Source organism: Magnolia sinica, chromosome 11, assembly GCF_029962835.1.
Source record: "Magnolia sinica isolate HGM2019 chromosome 11, MsV1, whole genome shotgun sequence".
Taxonomy (NCBI): Eukaryota; Viridiplantae; Streptophyta; class Magnoliopsida; order Magnoliales; family Magnoliaceae; genus Magnolia; species Magnolia sinica.
In genome coordinates, this window is record NC_080583.1 from 30,931,445 (window position 1) to 30,950,227 (window position 18,783).

The 18,783-nt window shown below is 41.5% G+C and overlaps 1 protein-coding gene across 2 annotated transcripts in view; it reads left to right on the top strand.

The window, feature by feature from the left end:
• Nucleotides 1-2,143: 2,143 nt before the first annotated feature.
• Nucleotides 2,144-18,783, top strand: part of LOC131219005 (casein kinase II subunit alpha-2) — a 47,621-nt gene continuing 30,981 nt past the window's right edge. Inside the window, exon 1 of one of the 2 annotated variants that reach the window (XM_058213957.1) lies at nucleotides 2,144-2,494. In XM_058213957.1, coding sequence (XP_058069940.1) covers nucleotides 2,409-2,494 — 86 coding nt within the window. In that variant the 5' untranslated portion in view covers nucleotides 2,144-2,408. The remainder of the gene's footprint in view (nucleotides 2,495-18,783) is intronic. The other variant, XM_058213956.1, reaches the window with a different exon arrangement.

Consider the following 18,783-nt stretch of genomic DNA (forward strand, 5'->3'; position numbering starts at 1 on the left):
ACATCAGAAAGTGACGCAGGCAGTTCCACAAGCAAGGTTCTCCTCGCGTACAGAAACGGATTGGCTACTCCTGCCACCGGCCAATGGCTGATGGTTGGTGCTATGTGGGCCCACCATGATGTATGCATTTCATCCATGTTGGAAATATACAGATTAATGCATTTCTGTATAATGTGGAAACCGAAAAGTGCAAAATAATCAGAAATCAGGATAGGTTGAAGCACGTCTGAAACGCTGTCCTTAAAGCGTTATTTGCCCCTACTCAAGTGAATTGAGTATGCTGGTAAGTTACGGGCAAATAGCTTCTAGGATACGACGAGCCTGGTGTGGGTCTGCGTTCAGCAAACACGAAGGCTTACCAAATGGAACTCAATTACACACTTTCTGGCAGTATTACAGTATAAAGGAAAAAATTCCAAAAAGAAGAAGAAAAGAAGAGAAAAAGAGTTTTGACTTCTTCACAGGTCAGTTCAAATCTTCAGCCACTGGTTTAGTTGAACTGTTCTAGACCACACCGCTGGTCTGTTCTTCAAGCTAAGGTTTAAGCCTTGCTATGTTGCTAGAAACACTAGAATATATGAGTGGAGAGGGGCTGACTGTCTCAGTTCGTATGAGTTTGCTAGAGTGAGTTGAGATGGTTTGGAAACCCATTCAGGTCCTTTTATAGGCTATGGTGGCTAGGGGGTTATGGTCCAGAGATTTAAATTCCATTAAGCTATTTCTGGCTGTTGGAAAACTATCCATTTGATGGCCGTTTTCTGACTGTTGTGCATGGACCATTAAGCTGCTGCATGCTGACTGTTGTGAGACAACAACTAGCTGTTTTCTAGCTGTTGGGCTAGCCATGCAGTAGTTACAGCTGGACCTTGCACTAATGGCTCAACTGTTACAGTTTCTGCTGCAACAGCTCTTTTCAGTCCCTCTATTTGTACTGAAAGATTTCTCTCTCAGTCCTTTAGTCTCTCTGCTAACCAGCCACCCGCCATAGCCACTTAGTCGCACACGTCTCACTCCGGTTCGCTCAAGGTCGCGAAGGAGCGACTCTCACGATGCGGACGTGCGAAGTGCAAAGTACGCCACTAGCGCCTCTATAGCCACACATGCCCACGCCCTCACACCGAGCCCGTGACCAAGTCCGTGCCCGTGCCCGTGCCCGAGCGCGAACGCGCGCGAGGGTATTCCAGTGCTACGCACTGGAAACGCCAGGCTCATAGTCCACAGACTAGATAAGTAAATATTATAATACTCCACATCCTTCATATAAACCACAGGTTTTTCTCTTCTCTTTTCCACGTGGGACTATTCCCAAAAACCTGCAGAAAAGTGCTTTTTCAAAACAACTTTATATTATATATTATTTTATTATTAAAATATTTTTTTATTAAAGTCAATATTTTTTGCAACAATCCATTCCTTCCATCTTTTTTTTTTTTTTTTTTCCGATCATTTTATAATATGAGACAAAAAATGAGGTATATCCCAATCTCAAGTGGACGACATTACAGAAACAACGAGAGTCGACCATTAAAAAACTTACGGAGGCCATAAAAGTTTTAGGTCAAGCTGTTCTTTGTATTTTCCCATCATCTGGACTGCATGACCTAATAAACAGATTGGATGCCAAATAAACAGTAGAGTGGGCCTTAGGAGGATTTTAATGGTGGATATCCAATCACTATTGTTGTCCTGTAGTGTGGTCCACCTGAGATTTAAATACCTAAATTTTCAAGATCAAGTCCTAAAATAATCGATAAAAATGGATTAACAGAATGGATGAAACACATACATCATGGTGGGGCCCAAAGAGCACCGACCATCGGCCACCGGGCTGGTGGCAGGGGGAGTAGCCAATCCGTTTCCCCCGCGTACAGGCTGGTCTCCTCTGCCCCACCCTTAATCATCTTGACCGTTCATCTAGAACCTCCCATAGCAGACTAGGACTTATCTCACCGACAGAAAATCTTGACCGTTCAGGCGAAGGCAAATGATAAACATTTTACTGGACAGGTCATTTCTAAGTCGTTTAAAGTATGGACGAAGAGATCTCTAACGTGTCCAAAAATTTCAAAATCGAGCATTCATGATAGGAATATCCAAGTGGACGGTCTGGATCATCACGTGGGGCAGAAGGGGCGAGCAATACTGGGCGAGCCTCTAGGGTAGGGCCTTGGAAGAAACCCTCTTGGAAACAAGACACAGACCGCACCATCACCAGCTTTTCACGAGAGGGAGAGAGAGAGGGGCGCGGGGGGGCGTTCGTTGTTCTTGTACACGACCGATCCTTCCTACTCGGGCGTTCTCTGCTCATCTCTTCCATACGCCGGTGGCGTAGCACCCCATAACCTTCAGCACCTCACGGACACCAGATTCAGCATCGAAGATCTCCTTTCCTAATTACCAATCTGCCCATGTCGAAGGCTCGAGTGTACACCGACGTTAACGTCCTCCGCCCCAAGGATTACTGGGACTACGAGTCCCTCACCGTCCAATGGGGGTATTTTCGTCAACCAAAACCCTAATCTCTGCTCCTTATATTTTCTCCTCCTCTTTATTATTATTATTATTATTATTATTATATTTTTTGTTCTTGTGTTTCCTTACGAGATCGTCGATGTTCTTTATTTTATAATAGCAGTGATTGCTAACACGTTCATGAATCGTTTTGGTGGGTCCCATCTCGGATCGATCATGGTACAAGTGTCTCTCCTATTCGGTAGCTTTAACCTTCTGATCCACAGTGCATCGGTTATCACCGAACAGGTGCAGGTCATTTGATCTGATTGATAGTGGTTGCTGGTCAATCTGTGGTGTGATGCACCTGATGGACGGCTCAGATTGTGGATGGTTGCTGCAGGTGGAGAGTTTGGATGTAGCTCCCACTTTCCCACTGACAATTGGGTTATGAAGAAATTCTAATAGCATTAGATTCAATGAAAAATAATACAAAATACACACACACACACATTCATAGCTAAAATTTGTGACCTGACTGCTTAACAAAGACTTGCCGTTGATCGGTTATGACAGACTAGATGGAATACAGTTGGGAGGGTACTAGAATCAGATTCTCAATGAATATACATATAATTGTTTGGGTTGGGTGTATAAGGCCAAGTTGTAATTGGTGAAGTACATATATTTAGAACTTTGGTGTTTATCCACCAAAAAGATTGCTTCTCTATGAATGTGGTCTATTTGTAAAGGCTGCTGGCTGGCCTGCCGAGCCTAGACTCTTATGTATGTTGGGTAGGTTGGGGGCTCGGATCAGGTTCATTGGTTCGTTGCATTGAGTCAGGTGTGCCTGGACGTAGTCCATGATAGTAAATAATATATGTTAGTACTCATATATGTAGATGAATTAAATTCTGGTATCTATGATGGTTCCCTTGGTGCATATTGTTTTCCATTGACATGGTTTTGGGGGATGAGACTAGAGAAGGGAAATTATTTATTTATTTATTTTTAGAGATAGAAGGGAATTAGTGATAATTGGATGTTTGGAGGAAGGTTTTGGGATTTAGATGTTTAAAAATCTATGGCGAAGGAAAACTGGAAGCACCAACTGTAGTGAAGGAAAATTGCTGGCGGCAATGAGTCTAGCTCAAAGGTGACGAACACAATGGAAGGCACTGATGGCGAAGAAAAGCAAGCACCAATTGTAGCAAAGGAAGAGGAACAAAAGAACAAAACTTGTCTACATCTGTTCTTGACTAGCAAAGGAAATGAAAGGAAGTGCTAATAGCAGAAAATGGCAGGGATAGAGCGAAGGATATGGAGTCGGAAGAGACGTGGACCGTCTTTAAGGGCTGAAAATCTAGGGCAATTGTAAAACCGGGAAGGGGTTCAACCTTACCGGAATATCCGACGCTGTTTGTTGAAGGATACTTGGAGGGTTGGGCGCCAATTAACTTTTCTAGAGTATTCAAGCGTGTGGGAGCTATCAGGGATGTTGTGCTGTCAAGGGACAGAAGCACTGCGCAATACATGGGATTTGCCTTTGTCCATAAGAGTTCGGAGGAGGAGCTTACCCAGGCTATGAAGATGCTTCACGGGGAGACCTTTGGGGGGAGGAAGCTGTTGGTTCAAAGAGAGAGGTTTGGTCCTGATAGGAAAAATAGGAAAGGGAGGTTGGCGGAAGAGAAGAAGATGGCTAGAGTTCATATTAGGTGTGAAAACAGAACGTTTGCTCCTCCGTTGGAAGCGGCTGCAATTTCTACAGCCAAAGGAATGATGTCGTTTTGAGATGTAGTTGCGGGGAAATCCACCACTCAAGATCATGAAGAAGGTCCAAGCAAAGACCAACTGACGGACTGTGATAATGTTGTGAAATGGGCCTCATCGGAGGTTATTGGGGGAGAACGGTTTGTTCGTCTCCATCACGGGGCCATTAAGAAGTCTTGGGAATGGTTGCAATACTCGGTGGTGGCGATCACAGAGGTTGAAACCTCAATCTCACAAGTTAGGGAGTGGCTCAATGATTGTTGCGGACACAGACTGAAGATGTACACTTTGAAGCCGATTGGCATCAATGAAGTGTGGATATGCCTTTCATAGACAGCTAACAAAGATCTCGTGCTGATGGCATGTGTGCTTCACAAAGATGGTCCGATCAAAAGCATTCTCAAGTGGGAAGAGTACTCCATTTTTGGAATGGAGGAACGTTGGTTTCTAGTCTGGGGGATACTGCTCGAGTTATGGTTCAAGGATTTCTTTGTAACAGTGGGAAAATGTCTATAGGGGAAGTCATCCAAATGGACAAGGCGACAGAGATAGGGGAGGAGCTTGGGGTAGCGAGGATCTAGGTGCGGTGAAGGAATGGATTGGAGAACCTTACTTCCGTTTCGACTTTGGTTGGAGATAGGAGGGTGGTAATGGCAGTGTAGAAAGAGGCCGTAGGAGGAGCTCTGATGCGATGGGGGGATCCCTGGAGGCTGAGGGAGAAGGATGGTCAGGAGGCTAGGTAGGGGGCAGAAGACAGAGAACAATAATTCCTTTGATCCCGAGGAACTCCTTACGTCGGGAGGGATATAGATGGTAACGAGAATGCCGGAGATGCAGTTGGTGGAGATCCAATCGAGCTTGAAGTGACAAGTGGCATTGGGGGTTCTACGGGGGAAGGATAATTGTTGATCCTGCACCCAAGCAAGGGCCTAGATGCAGCCTCGGCCATCAAACTTGTCCCGAAGCAACACGTGGGAACAATTTCTGAGGGAGAGGGGGTTACATGGAAGGTATGTTTTAATGCGGAAGGTCCGAGCCTAATTTCGAACATACATTTCAAAATTCTAAATTCCCGGCCTGACGTGTGGAGTGAGGGGATAATCGCTTGTGTGTGGATGAACTCGCAGGTGCGAATGAAGATGTCTCGCACGAGACTTCAGCACATGACGAGTCACTTAAGTTGCCAGCACAAGCTCCCTCTCTTGTCACATGCGAGAGCCCTTATTTCTCTCTACCTCGAATGCCATTTAGCGAAATGGGTTCGACATCGAGACGTTGGCCAAATATGAAGGGAGACAATGCATAGTTGACGATTTTAAGGGAATCCAGTTCTGATGGTGCAGACTTGCAACTTCTTTTGCCCACTTTAGATGAGAATGGAATTGAGTTGGCGATAGTTTCTAAGGAAGACATAGACTAGAAGATCAAGGGATGCTCTCGGTGGACCCTCGAAATTTGGGGCTTATTCTTCTGATGTAGAGTTTAGTGAAAAAGAGCTTAGGGAGGAAGTTTTGATGGTAACTCCGTTGTGCGCAACAATACTTACAACGGAATAGAGGCATATCTCTAATCAGGGAGTAATCTACGGGGGAGCTTGCTGCAAGACGGATGGGCGCTGCTTCACCATTTCTGAAGAACAATTCAAATGGACAAAGGATGTCCTCAAGAGGGTTGGGGGTCTGGTTGGAATGCCCTACGGATCCAGATATGAGGATGTCTACGATTTCTACCTGTTTGTCAGGGCGAAGGCTACACAAACTTTCCAACCAAATTAGATCGCGAAACCCAGGAAATCCCCAAGCTGATGGAGAGAGTTGATAAATTTGGAATGTTCAGTTAAATATGACGTGATGAACAACACAAGTGGCATGAAAAGGGCAAGATCGGGCAAACCAGAAATCGAAGGTCGATATCATTGTGATCCAAGAGTCCAAGATCCAATTGAGGAATAAAGGTATGATAGATTCTATCTGGGGGGGGGGGGGGGTGTGGGGTGGTTCAAAACTTGGAGTGGCAGCTCTGGATGCTGTGGGGGCGGTAGGGAGAATTTTGCTTGCTTGGAAATCGAATATCTGGAGTTGGAGTGATTCTTTTTTTTTTCTTGGGAGATTTTTTGTTTTAGTTCTTCTAAAAGATCTTTCCTTTGGATTCTGGTGGGTTTCTACCGTGGTATATGGTCTGGTCTGTGTTTCCCCAAGGATCGACATTTGTTCTGGGAGGAACTTGACGTGGTCAGCAAGAGATAGCTTTGAATGCTGTGGGGGCTGTAGGGAGAATTTTGCTTGCTTGGAAATCGAATATCTGGAGTGGGAGTGATTCTTTTTCTAGGAAATTTTTTGTTTTAGTTCTTCTAAAAGATCTTTCCTTTGGATTCTGGTGGGTTTTTACCATGGTATATGGTCTGGTCTGTGTTCCCCCCAAGGATCGACATATGTTCTGGGACGAACTTGACGAGGTCAACAAGACATAGCTCTGGATGCTGTGGGGGCGATAGGGAGAATTTTGCTTGCTTGGAAATCGAATATTTGGAGTTGGAGTGATTCTTTTTTTGGGATATTTTTTGTTTTAGTTCTTCTAAAAGATCTTTCCTCTGGATTTTGGTGGGTTTTTACCGTTGTATATGGTCTGGTCCGTGATCCCCCAAGGATAGACATCTGTTCTGTGAGGAACTTGACGAGGTCAGCAAGACATGGGCTGCTCTATGGTGCATAGCTGGGGACTTCAATGTGGTTCGTTTTTCTTTCGAAAAATTGGGAGGTGGTAAGGTAACGAAGAGTATAACTCCATTCTCTGAGTGGGTGGGCCGTCATGTTCTGGTCGATTTACCTAGTCTAATGGCCAGATAAACCCTTATATGTCAAGATTAGATAGATTCCTTGTCTCTGCTGACTGGATTGAAAAGTACTCCCTTGCAGTTCAAGGGGGCCTACCAAGAGTTGCTTTCGACCATAGACCTATTTTATTGGAGGTTGATGATGATAATTAGGGCCCACGTCGTTTCAGGTTCAAATTAACGTGGTTGGAATTGGACGACTTTCACCAGCTTGTAGTAGATTAGTGGACTTCTTTTTCTGTTGAAGGTTATGTAGGTTTCAGAATTAGTTTGAAGCTCCGAATGTTGAAAGAAAAGCTAAAGCTGTGGAAGAAGGAAGTCCTAGCTTCTAGAGAGGAGGAATTTGATAAGATGGCAGGAGAAATTCATCAACTCAATGTCCTTGAAGAATTTGGTAACTTATCCTCCGAAGATAGTATGAAATGGGCCTATCTTGTGCTTAAATATGCTTCCAAGGAAAAACATGAAGAAATTAAATGGCGCCAAAGATCTAGAGCGGTTTTGTTGAAAGAAGGGGACATGAATTCACAATTCTTCCATAACATTGCAAGTGCCCAAGCTCGGGGAAATATAATTTCTTCGTTGGTTGTGGACAACGTGTACACTACGAACAAGGACAAGATTTGCAATTCAATTGTGTCCTTCTATCGTGCCTTGCTCACGGGGGAGAGCTGGAGTCGGCCTAGACTAGATAACCTTCAGGGTGTGTTTGGTCGGACGAATCCTATGAGATTAGGAGGGCTGGGATGGTAAAATCCCGGGATATGCCAAACGAGCCAAACAAACCCGATGAACTTGTCCCGGGATATAGCAAACCCATGACTCTTAAACCAATCCACTGCCATCACCATCATTACCTTAAAATTGATCCCATCCCTCCTAATCCCGTTCAATCGTGCCTGGGGCGCTTGGTTGGACGGATTGGAAGGGATTGGAAAGTAAAATCCCGGGATATGCTGGGCGTGCCAAACAGACTCGGTGAACTTGTCTCGGGATATAGCAATCCCATGGATCTTAAACCAATCCACTGACACCACCATCATTACCTTAAAATCCATCCCATCCCTCCTAATCCCATGGGATCCGTCCGGCCAAACAGGCCCTCAATTCAGGCGGTTATCGGAGGAAGATGCTTCATTTCTTGATAAACCTTTTCGGGAAACAAGAACTGAAACATGCTCTCGATTCCATGTGTGGAGATAAGGCTATGGGCCCCGATGATTTCCCTATGGCGTTCTTCCAAAAGTTATGGCATGTAGTGAAGAAAGACATGATGGACTTCGTGAATGAATTCTTTGAGAGGGGTCAACTATCTAAAGAGCTGGGAGCTACTTTCATTGCCTTGATTCTAAAAGTAGAAGGGGCAATTAGATTAATTGACTTTCGGTCGATCAACCTCATTGGAAGGCCGTACAAGATCTTGGCTAAAATTTTGGCAACCAGGTTTAGGGAGGTCCTTTCTAAGGTGATTTTGGAAAAATCAGGGGGCTTTTGTAGTGGGTCGACAAATCTTGGACACTGCTTTAATAACACATAAATGCATTAACACTAGATATAAGGAAAAAAGGAGAGAGTTGGTGTGTAAGCTGGATATTCATAAGGCATATGATCATGTTAACTGGGGCTTCCTAGATTCCATGTTAGAAAGGTTGTGTTGCGGTCAGAAGTGGAGGGATTGGATTGGATCATGTGTTTGGTCTGCTTCTTTCTCAGTGCTTGTTAATGGATCGCCAAAAGGGTACTTGAACGCTTCACTGGGTCTTTTAGACAAGGTTACCCGGTATCCCCATACCTTTTCGTTGTTATAGTCGATGCCCTTAGCATAATGCTGCAAAAAGGGGAAGAAAATGGTTTGTTTTGCAGATTCGGAGGCGTTAGTGAGGAGGATTGCATCAACCACCTTTAGTATGTCGATGGCACATTGCTTTTTTGCGAAGCTAAGGGAGAATTAATAGACAACCTCCACAAGATTTTAGTATGCTTTTAAGCAGTTTCGGGTTTGAAGGGAGCGGGGATGGATGAGGATATGGGTGATAGACGGGTATCAGATTAAGTGGGAAGATTAACGATACGGATACGGGGGCGTAACGGCGCAATTTTTTTTTTTTGCCAAAAAAATATGAAAAAATATGGATTAAATCCAGAATATTCTAAGCATTCCAAATATGCATTCATTTATAAATTGGAACATGTTTATGGTAGTGTAACGGTCCACTCTTTGGTGAGAAGTTGTATCGGACTGTCTGATGAATTTGTGAACCAGATAACCTGAATTTGACTACAAAATTCATATATTTAATTTTCTAACTATCTACTATCAATGATAGATATATTATAGAATGAATGTAATATGAAAATATCTTAAATTAGGTGTTTGCAATTATTTTTGAGGAATTTCTCGAACATACTTGTGGATGTGACTGTGATTCCTGTCTATAACCTGTCATCCTCATATTAAAAAAAAATAAAAATAAAAATTAGTAGTGTCGATATACTCCCCTGCAACTTGATTAAGGATTACTTGATTGGTTGTCGGGGGAGCTATTTTAAATACAAGTTCGGCAGTGTCAAGTGTGTACTCGCGTCTTGCAATAATATTGTTGTGAGCTGTCTGCTGCAAATACTTACCTTAACACAAATATATACTTACAATCACAAGTCACCACCAAAATGAAAATCTGTTTTTTGTGGTTGCTCGACGTCCACATCATCGTCATCGTCACCATCAGGCTGAGGCTATCATAGGTGGAGGTTCTGCATATCCATAATATCCAATGCCGAAGGAAATACTAGATCAACGAAACTAGAGGATGACTGATCCCGACTAGGCAACGACTCGACCGGAGTAAGGATATCCACCGTGCCGTCGAATAGCCATCCGGTGCCCATACTCGCATTGAGAATCTTGAGAGAGAGTGCGTCTGCTGTGATGAGTAACTTGGATTTGGATCGGATATCTATAATAATATGGATATTGATCGGGAGGGCTACTTCAACATGAATGTGATGGAACAGGATCAGTATAACCATCATAATTCAATTGACCATAAGAATATCCATCATAATAACCAAGACCATGAGCCTGCTGATGTACCTCGGACCCGGTGCACCACTAGATGTACCCACCTCCTGCTAGCTCGTGACTTCGTACACTCATAAGTTCGACCTTGTGTACCACCTCGTCGATGTTCATCGACATCGTGATATGTAGACGGCTATATAGCAAAAGTGCCAGCACCAGGGGCAGGGGGGTCATCATCATCATCCGACACGGTCACACCACCGCTCGTACTCTTTTGTTGATCTTGAGCCGTATCCGTACGTGGCATAAACGCCCTCTTACTGGGTCCAACACATCCGCACGACTCTCTTGTTGCGCTCGGTTTTTGGGTCATTAATTTTCAATTCTTCACTATCCTCTTCAATTTGCTTTTCCCTTATTTCCAACCAAGGTAGAAGTGGGTCATCCTCATCATAAATATTGTCCAAGTTTATTAGACAGTAGTCTCCGTCATCAGCAGCTGTAATGCTCCTATAATGTCGTCGCATTCTTAGTTTTATATTGTAGTGCATGAAGACAAGTCTATTTAATATTAATGTCTGCAATCTATTCCTATTCTTTGAATGAATGAGCGCAAAACAACTCCAATTCCTTTCGCAGCTAGAGGAAGATGTTGTCTAGCTCAAAACTTTTACTGCAATTTTTTGGAGAGCCTTCGTACTCTCTCCGAAATTAATCCACCATTCGGCCGGTTGCAATTTAGATACTGCATGCTGTGCAAGAGCATCTCCAAAGGTAGCAAGGCGATTTCCAAATGTATCTAATTCATTCAATGCCTTTATTTGTAGATCTAAGTCAGACTCTAATCTCTTTATCACATTTTTTAGCCCGACACGAACTTCATCATCCGCAACAAATGATTAGGCATATCTATACCTAGGATTTAAGTAGCAACCTGCTGCATGAAGATCGTGATGGAGTTGTCTTGTCCATCTCTTGTCTATCATCTTCCAATAAGTCTCCCAACTTCTACAATCACGTTGAATTGCAAACTTTGCCTTATCCATGACATCATATAGGAAGCCCATGGTAGGTGCTTCATCGGATTCAACAAGACAGTACCCTCATTAGTGGCTCCATCACCTTTAGGATCGCCTTGACCTTCTTCCAATATTTGTTGTCCCGTATGATGTTCGCAACTTCGACCGGTGTCCCTGATGTCTTCTTCCCATGTTTTGTGTTGAGCCATTCTCGGGAAGCGAACATCTCACTCAACTCTCCCCTATGTTGGAATAAACTCTCTAATGCTATACAGTTTGTTGCGAATCTAGTCGCAAGCCTCAACAACTCTCGTCCTTTCGTGAACTTTCTCATTATTGCAACTACTTGATTATGGTTGTAAATAAATGTCGTCACTTCCCTTGCCGGGTCGACAAATCTTGGACACTGCTTTAATAACACATAAATGCATTAACACTAGATATAAGGAAAAAAGGAGAGAGTTGGTGTGTAAGCTGGATATTCATAAGGCATATGATCATGTTAACTGGGGCTTCCTAGATTCCATGTTAGAAAGGTTGTGTTGCGGTCAGAAGTGGAGGGATTGGATTGGATCATGTGTTTGGTCTGCTTCTTTCTCAGTGCTTGTTAATGGATCGCCAAAAGGGTACTTGAACGCTTCACTGGGTCTTTTAGACAAGGTTACCCGGTATCCCCATACCTTTTCGTTGTTATAGTCGATGCCCTTAGCATAATGCTGCAAAAAGGGGAAGAAAATGGTTTGTTTTGCAGATTCGGAGGCGTTAGTGAGGAGGATTGCATCAACCACCTTTAGTATGTCGATGGCACATTGCTTTTTTGCGAAGCTAAGGGAGAATTAATAGACAACCTCCACAAGATTTTAGTATGCTTTTAAGCAGTTTTGGGTTTGAAGGGAGCGGGGATGGATGAGGATATGGGTGATAGACGGGTATCAGATTAAGTGGGAAGATTAACGGTCAAGGATATTTGCATGGATAGCGGGTCCAGACCCGAAATGGGATCGCACATGTGGCGAGAGGGAGTGAGGGAAGGCAACTGCTTGGCCACGTGTCCCCCCTGAGTGACCAGATGACTAGCAGAGGACATGGTATGCCAAATCGGTTACGTATCGGCCGTATCGGCCGATACGTAACGGTAACGGTACGAACCGTTACCCGTTTCGGGGCCGAAACGGCCGATTCGATTTTTTGTACCCGTATCGGCCGATACGGGACCGATACGGGCGTAACGGGCCGTTACGGGGCGTAACGGGCCCGAAACGGTAACTTTTTTTTTTTTAGCTCTGTTTTTGCTGTTTTTTTGAAACCTCTTGCTTCCAAACTGTTTCTAACTCCTTCTACTACTAATTTCGACCAACCTTAGATAGGTATTTGATAGAAAAACACATTATATTATAGATTTTTTTGAATCAAAGCTCGGTGGGCCATTTTTCAGAAATTCGTCAAAAATAGGTATTTATACTTTTTTTAATATATTTTGCTGTTTTAATGATGTCATATGATGTGTTAATCATAGTAGAACATGTTAATGTGCATTTTACAGATTTGGGGTGCCATTTAATAATTTTTTAATATTTTTTTCTATTTACGCATGAATTTTGGCCCCTTTTTTTAAAATTCGAAAAATCAGTTTTTAATGGTTGTTTTGCTGTTTTAATCATGCCATTTGATGTATTAATCATAGTAGAACATGTTAATGTGCATTTTACAGATTTGGGGTGCCATTTTATATTTTTTTAATATTTTTTTCTATTTACGCATTTATTTTGGCCCTTTTTTTGAAAATTCGATAAACCATTTTTAAATGCTTCTTTTGCTGTTTTAATGATGTCATATGATGTGTTAATCATAGTAGAACATGTTAATGTGCATTTTACAGATTTGGGGTTCCATTTTATATATTTTATATATTTTTTTCTATTTACGCATTTATTTTGGCCCTTTTTTTGAAAATTCGAAAAATCATTTTTTAATGATTCTTTTGCTGTTTTAATGATGCCATATGATGTGTTAATCATAGTAGAACATGTTAATATGCATTTTACAGATTTGGGGTGCTATTTTATATTTTTTTAATATTTTTTTCTATTTACGCATTTATTTCGGCCCTTTTTTTGAAAATTCGAAAAATCATTTTTTAATGATTCTTTTACTGTTTTAATGATGCCATATGATGTGTTAATCATAGTAGAACATGTTAATGTGCATTTTACATATTTGGGGTGCCATTTTATATATATTTTTTTATTTTTTTCTATTTACGCATTTATTTCGGCCCTTTTTTTGAAAATTCGAAAAATCATTTTTTAATGATTCTTTTGCTGTTTTAATGATGCCATATGATGTGTTAATCATAGTAGAACATGTTAATGTGCATTTTACATATTTGGGGTGCCATTTTATATTTTTTTTCTATTTACGCATGAATTTTGGCCCTCAAAAATAATTGCAAACACCTAAATGTAAGATATTTTCATATTACATTCATTCTAATATATCTATCATTGATAGTAGATAGTTAGAAAATTAAATATATGAAATTTGTAGTCAAATTCAGGTTATCTGGTTCATAAATTCATCAGACAGTCCGATACAACTTCTCACTAAAGAGTGGACCGTTACACCACCATAAACATGTTCCAATTTATAAATGAATGCATATTTGGAATGCTTAGAATATTCCGGATTTAATCCATATTTTTTCATATTTTTTTGGCAAAAAAAAAATTTTGCGCCGTTACGGGCCGTTACGCCCCCGTATCACCGTTACGCCCCCGTATCCGTATCGGTTTTGGAGGTCACCGTTACGCCAACCGATACCGATACGGGACACCTTGGCAGAGGATGACACGTGTCTAGCGTTACGTGAGGGAGACGTCAGACGGGCAGGGGGAGAGGACACTCGTCCAGCGTAGCGTGAGGGAGAGAGAGACGTCTGATGGGGAATAAGTGCCTCTGACGGGTTACAGTTGATAGTCGCTCGGACTGATGGATACGCCGTCTGATCCCCCAGATAAAGCAGTCCCTTCCTGTACTTCGACCCCGAGGTCTGATCCCGCTCGCCACGCGCCTCCTCTAACTCGGTTGAGATCAATGCGCATGACGCTCGATGCACCGGGTCAGCAGGAGAAGTCGGCTGCAGGAAATCTCGCGTGAAGAAGACGATCCGAGTTCCCGCGATAAGTTCGAAAATGGCCGATATACCGCCTGACGAGTTCTCGTGGAGGAGTTTCGCAGGAGCATTGGGCTTGTGCTCGCTCGTCAATGGAAGACGGGTGGATCTCCGACAACGTTGGTGGCGGAGGGCCCTCTCTAGTGTGCCAAAGGTCGCCCCACCTAGGAAATAGATCGTCCGGCGATTCCTTGATCACCGGGAATTCAAGGGTCCAATCCTCCACAATCACCTTCAGCGATGAAGGTGGCAGGGTACCTTTCTTTCGTCTAACTCTGATTCTGATGACACCGATCTCCTCCCCCATCTTCGTCTTCGGATCCAATTCGAGTTAGTTGCTGAGGTAGGCCGCCACAGAAATGAAAAACTCGTCGAACCAAAGCTCCAACGGGATTCCCCAAATCTGGAACCAGACATTCTCCATCCCAAAGATGGGGAATCCTCCCGCTTCATTACACGGGCCACTGGACCACCAGAATGGAGGTGGCCAGCCATCAGTAGCATCTCTGGGTTGATACCCAGGCTGACGTTAACCCACAGCTCATTGAAACCCAGAGGTTTAATTTGATAATTACCCGGCCGAAAGCCCGTTGTCTCTGAAATCCAATCTCTCACCTGAGAAATGGAGGCCCCTTCCTTACACAAGATGACAATGGAATCCTTGAGTTTATCACAAGCCCTGCGGAAACTTTCCTTATCAACTTTTAGCTCGACACAAACTTCATCATCTGAACAAATGATTGGACATATCTATACCTAGGATTTAGATAATAACCTACTGCATGAAGATCAGGATGGAGTTGTCTTGTCCATCTCCTATCGATCATCTTCCAATAAGACTCCCAACTTCTACAATCACGTTGAATTGCCAACTTTGCCTTATCCATGACATCGTATAGGAAGCCCATGGTAGGTGCTTCATCGGTTTCAACAAGACGGAGTACCCTCATTAGTTGCTCCATCACTTTTAGGATCGACTTGACCTTTTTCCAATATTTGTTGTCCCGTATGGTGTTCGCAACTTCAACCGATGTCCCTGATGTCTTCTTCCCATGTTTTGTGTTGAGCCATTCTCTGGAAGCGAACATCTCACTCAACTCTCCCCTATGCTGGAATAAATTCTCTAATGCTATAAAGTTTGTTGCGAATCTAGTTGCCGCAGGCCTCAACAACTCTCATCCTTTCGTGAATTTTCTCATTATTGCGACTACTTGATTATGGTTGTAAATAAATGTCGTTACTTCTCTTGCCCTTTTGACCATTTCCTTAACATTCTTCTTCTTCCCAATATCTTCCAATATAAGATCAATACAATGGGCAGCACATGGTGACCAAAAAAGATGTTTTCTCTTATCCATCAACATATGTCCTGCAAGCTTATATGTTGCTTCATTATCTGTCACAATCTGCACTATATTCTCCTCTCCTATCTCGTCCACAACTTTATCCATTAGTCCATTAATATAAGTAGAATTTTTTGTTGCCTCGAGGCATCAATTGACTTGTGGTATATAGTTCCTAAGTGGCGAGTAAACCATGAAGTTGATCATGCTGCGTCTGGTTGGGCCAGTCCAACCATCACATATGATTGTGCATCCTCGGCTTCGCCATACAGGTTTAAAGGTAGCCACGTATGCTTTTACATCCGCATACTCTGCATCTGTCCATTTCCCCATAATCTAGTCGTTGGAGCTTTTATTCCTTCACTTGCTTCTGCTGCATCAATTATCACCTGTCAATATGGAGAATTGGCTGCGTTAGGAGGTATGTTGGCATGTATAAATAACTTTGCTACTGCTCTACCTAATTTCTCAACGGAAGTTCTACTCCACATTTGTTTTATCTTCTTTTGTTTAGTTGATTCTTTCCTAAACAGGATTGGATCAATAGAGGGTCTCCTAGGCTCATTTACTTCTTCATCCAAATGTATAGGGGCATCACGTGAAGATGTCTGTCGTCGACTCCCAAACATACGTCGTAACCCACCAAACCTACCCCCCTGCAGCACTTCCAGTTGCACTCCCACTCCCACTCCCCCTGCCCCCCCTTTATCACGCACTGACCCATGCGTGCCAAACATGCGGCGACGTTCTTCCTCTTCACGAGCTAGATGCAAGCTCTATCTCCTAGCTATAGTAAATTCTCGATCTGAATCTTCGTCAGAATCAATAATATCTTCATCACGAATGCCCATATATTCAGGACCAAACACTTCCTGTCGAGTTGCATTCAAAATATCATCTTTCTTCTTTTGTACAGCAGCACGTTTACCCTTCGACTCATCCAGACTAGCTTGCATTAAAAGCATTATCTCTTTCGGTACTTTACTACATGGCGCAACTTGACCCTTTCGATGTGCCAAATGTTGTTTGAGACGGCTAATTCCACCAGTCACTAGTCTATCACAATACTTGCACTTTATTTGGTGCCTAGTACCACCAACCCTCTCACAATGTTGCCATCCAATATCATCACTTGTTGTTGGCCAAACCCAGACATTTCTTTAGGTTTAGGTAGACACTAGATAATTAGATATGAGTCTGAGTGTATGACATATATTAATAAAGATGATTTTATATTCTAACTAAACCCTAAGAAGCTCCAAGGCAAAACCTGTCCAATATAAGCAAATAAAAACATAAAGTCACTAATTCGAAAATAGAAAAAAATTATAAAATGACACCCCAAATATTTAAAATACACATTAACATTTTCTAATATGAATAACAAATAACATTGAATTATTAAAACATTAAAACAATCATTAAAAAATTATTTTTTAAAAATTTAAAAAAAGGGCCATAATTCATGCGTAAATAGAAAAAAAATATTAAAAAATATATATATAATGGCACCCCAAATCTGTAAAATGCACATTAACATGTTCTACTATGATTAACACATCATATAACATGATTAAAACAGAAATACAACCATTAAAAATTGATTTTTCGAATTTAAAAAAATGGCCAAAATAAATGCGTAAATAGAAAAAAATATAAAAAATTTATAAAATGGCACCCCAAATCTGTAAAATGCACATTAACATATTCTACTATGATTAACACATCATATGGCATGATTAAAACAGAAAAGCAACCATTAAAAATTGATTTTTCGAATTTTAAAAAAATGGCCAAAATTCATGCGTAAATAGAAAAAATATTTAAAAAATATAAAATGGCACCCCAAATCTGTAAAATGAACATTAACATGTTCTACTATGATTAACACATCATATGGCATGATTAAAACAGCAAAACAACAATTAAAAATTGATTTTTTGAAATTTTAAAAAAAGGGGCAAAATTCATGCGTAAATAGAAAAAAATATTTTAAAAATATAAAATGGCACCCAAATCTGTAAAATGCACAGTAACATGTTCTACTATGATTAACACATCATATGCATGATTAAAACAGCAAAACAACCATTAAAAATTGATTTTTCGAATTAAAAAAAAAGGTCAAAATTCATGCGTAAATAGAAAAAAATATTAAAAAATATTAAATGGCACCCAAAATCTGTAAAATGCACATTAACATGTTCTACTATGATTAACACATCATATGACATGATTAAAACAACAAAGCAACCATTAAAAATTGATTTTTCGAATTTTAAAAAAAGGGTCAAAATTCATACGTAAATAGAAAAAAATATAAAAAAATATAAAATGGCACCCCAAATGTATAAAATGCACATTAACATGTTCTACTATGATTAACACATCATATGGCATGATTTAAATAGCAAAACATATTAAAAAAAAGTATAAATACCTATTTTTGACGAATTTCTGAAAAATGGCCCAGCGAGCTTTGATTCAACAAAATCCGTAATATAATGTGTTTTTTTCTCAAATTCCCAGCCAAGATTGGTCGAAATTAATAGTAGGAGTGAGAAACAGTTTGGAAGCAAGAAGTTTCAAAAAAACAGCAAAAACAGAGCTTAAAATGAAAAAAAAAAATGACCGTTTTTTTACCGTTACGGGACAGTAACAGCCGTTACGCCCGTATCGGCCGATACGGGTTTTCCAAATAAGGGCGGGGGATTCAAAGTGGGAGATAGGGACAAAGCAGGCAGGGAACGCGGCCAAGTCTGAGATGTTGGGAGTGCATGTCGACAATGGAGATCTTAATCATCTCGCGAGCATTTTTGGATGGAAATCGGGAGCTTTTCCTTCTTATCTAGGCCTTCCCCTATGCATTGAGAAGCCGCCAAAGCATTTGTGGGATAAAGTCATCAAGAGAATTGAAAGGAAATTGATATCTTGGAAATGTAGATATATTTCTTCAAGGGGTCTTTGACTTCTTCTCAAAACAACCTTCTCCAATATGCCAATGTACTTCATGTCTTTGTTTAAATGACCAGCATCAGTCTTGTAGCGGCTTGAGAAGCTTAGAAGAGAATTTGTTTTTTTTTCCTGGAGAAGCTCAAATGATGGAAGTTCCATTTGCTTAAGTGGGACGAGGTTTGTAGGCCAATTAAGGAGGGAGGGGTTGGTCTTGGGCC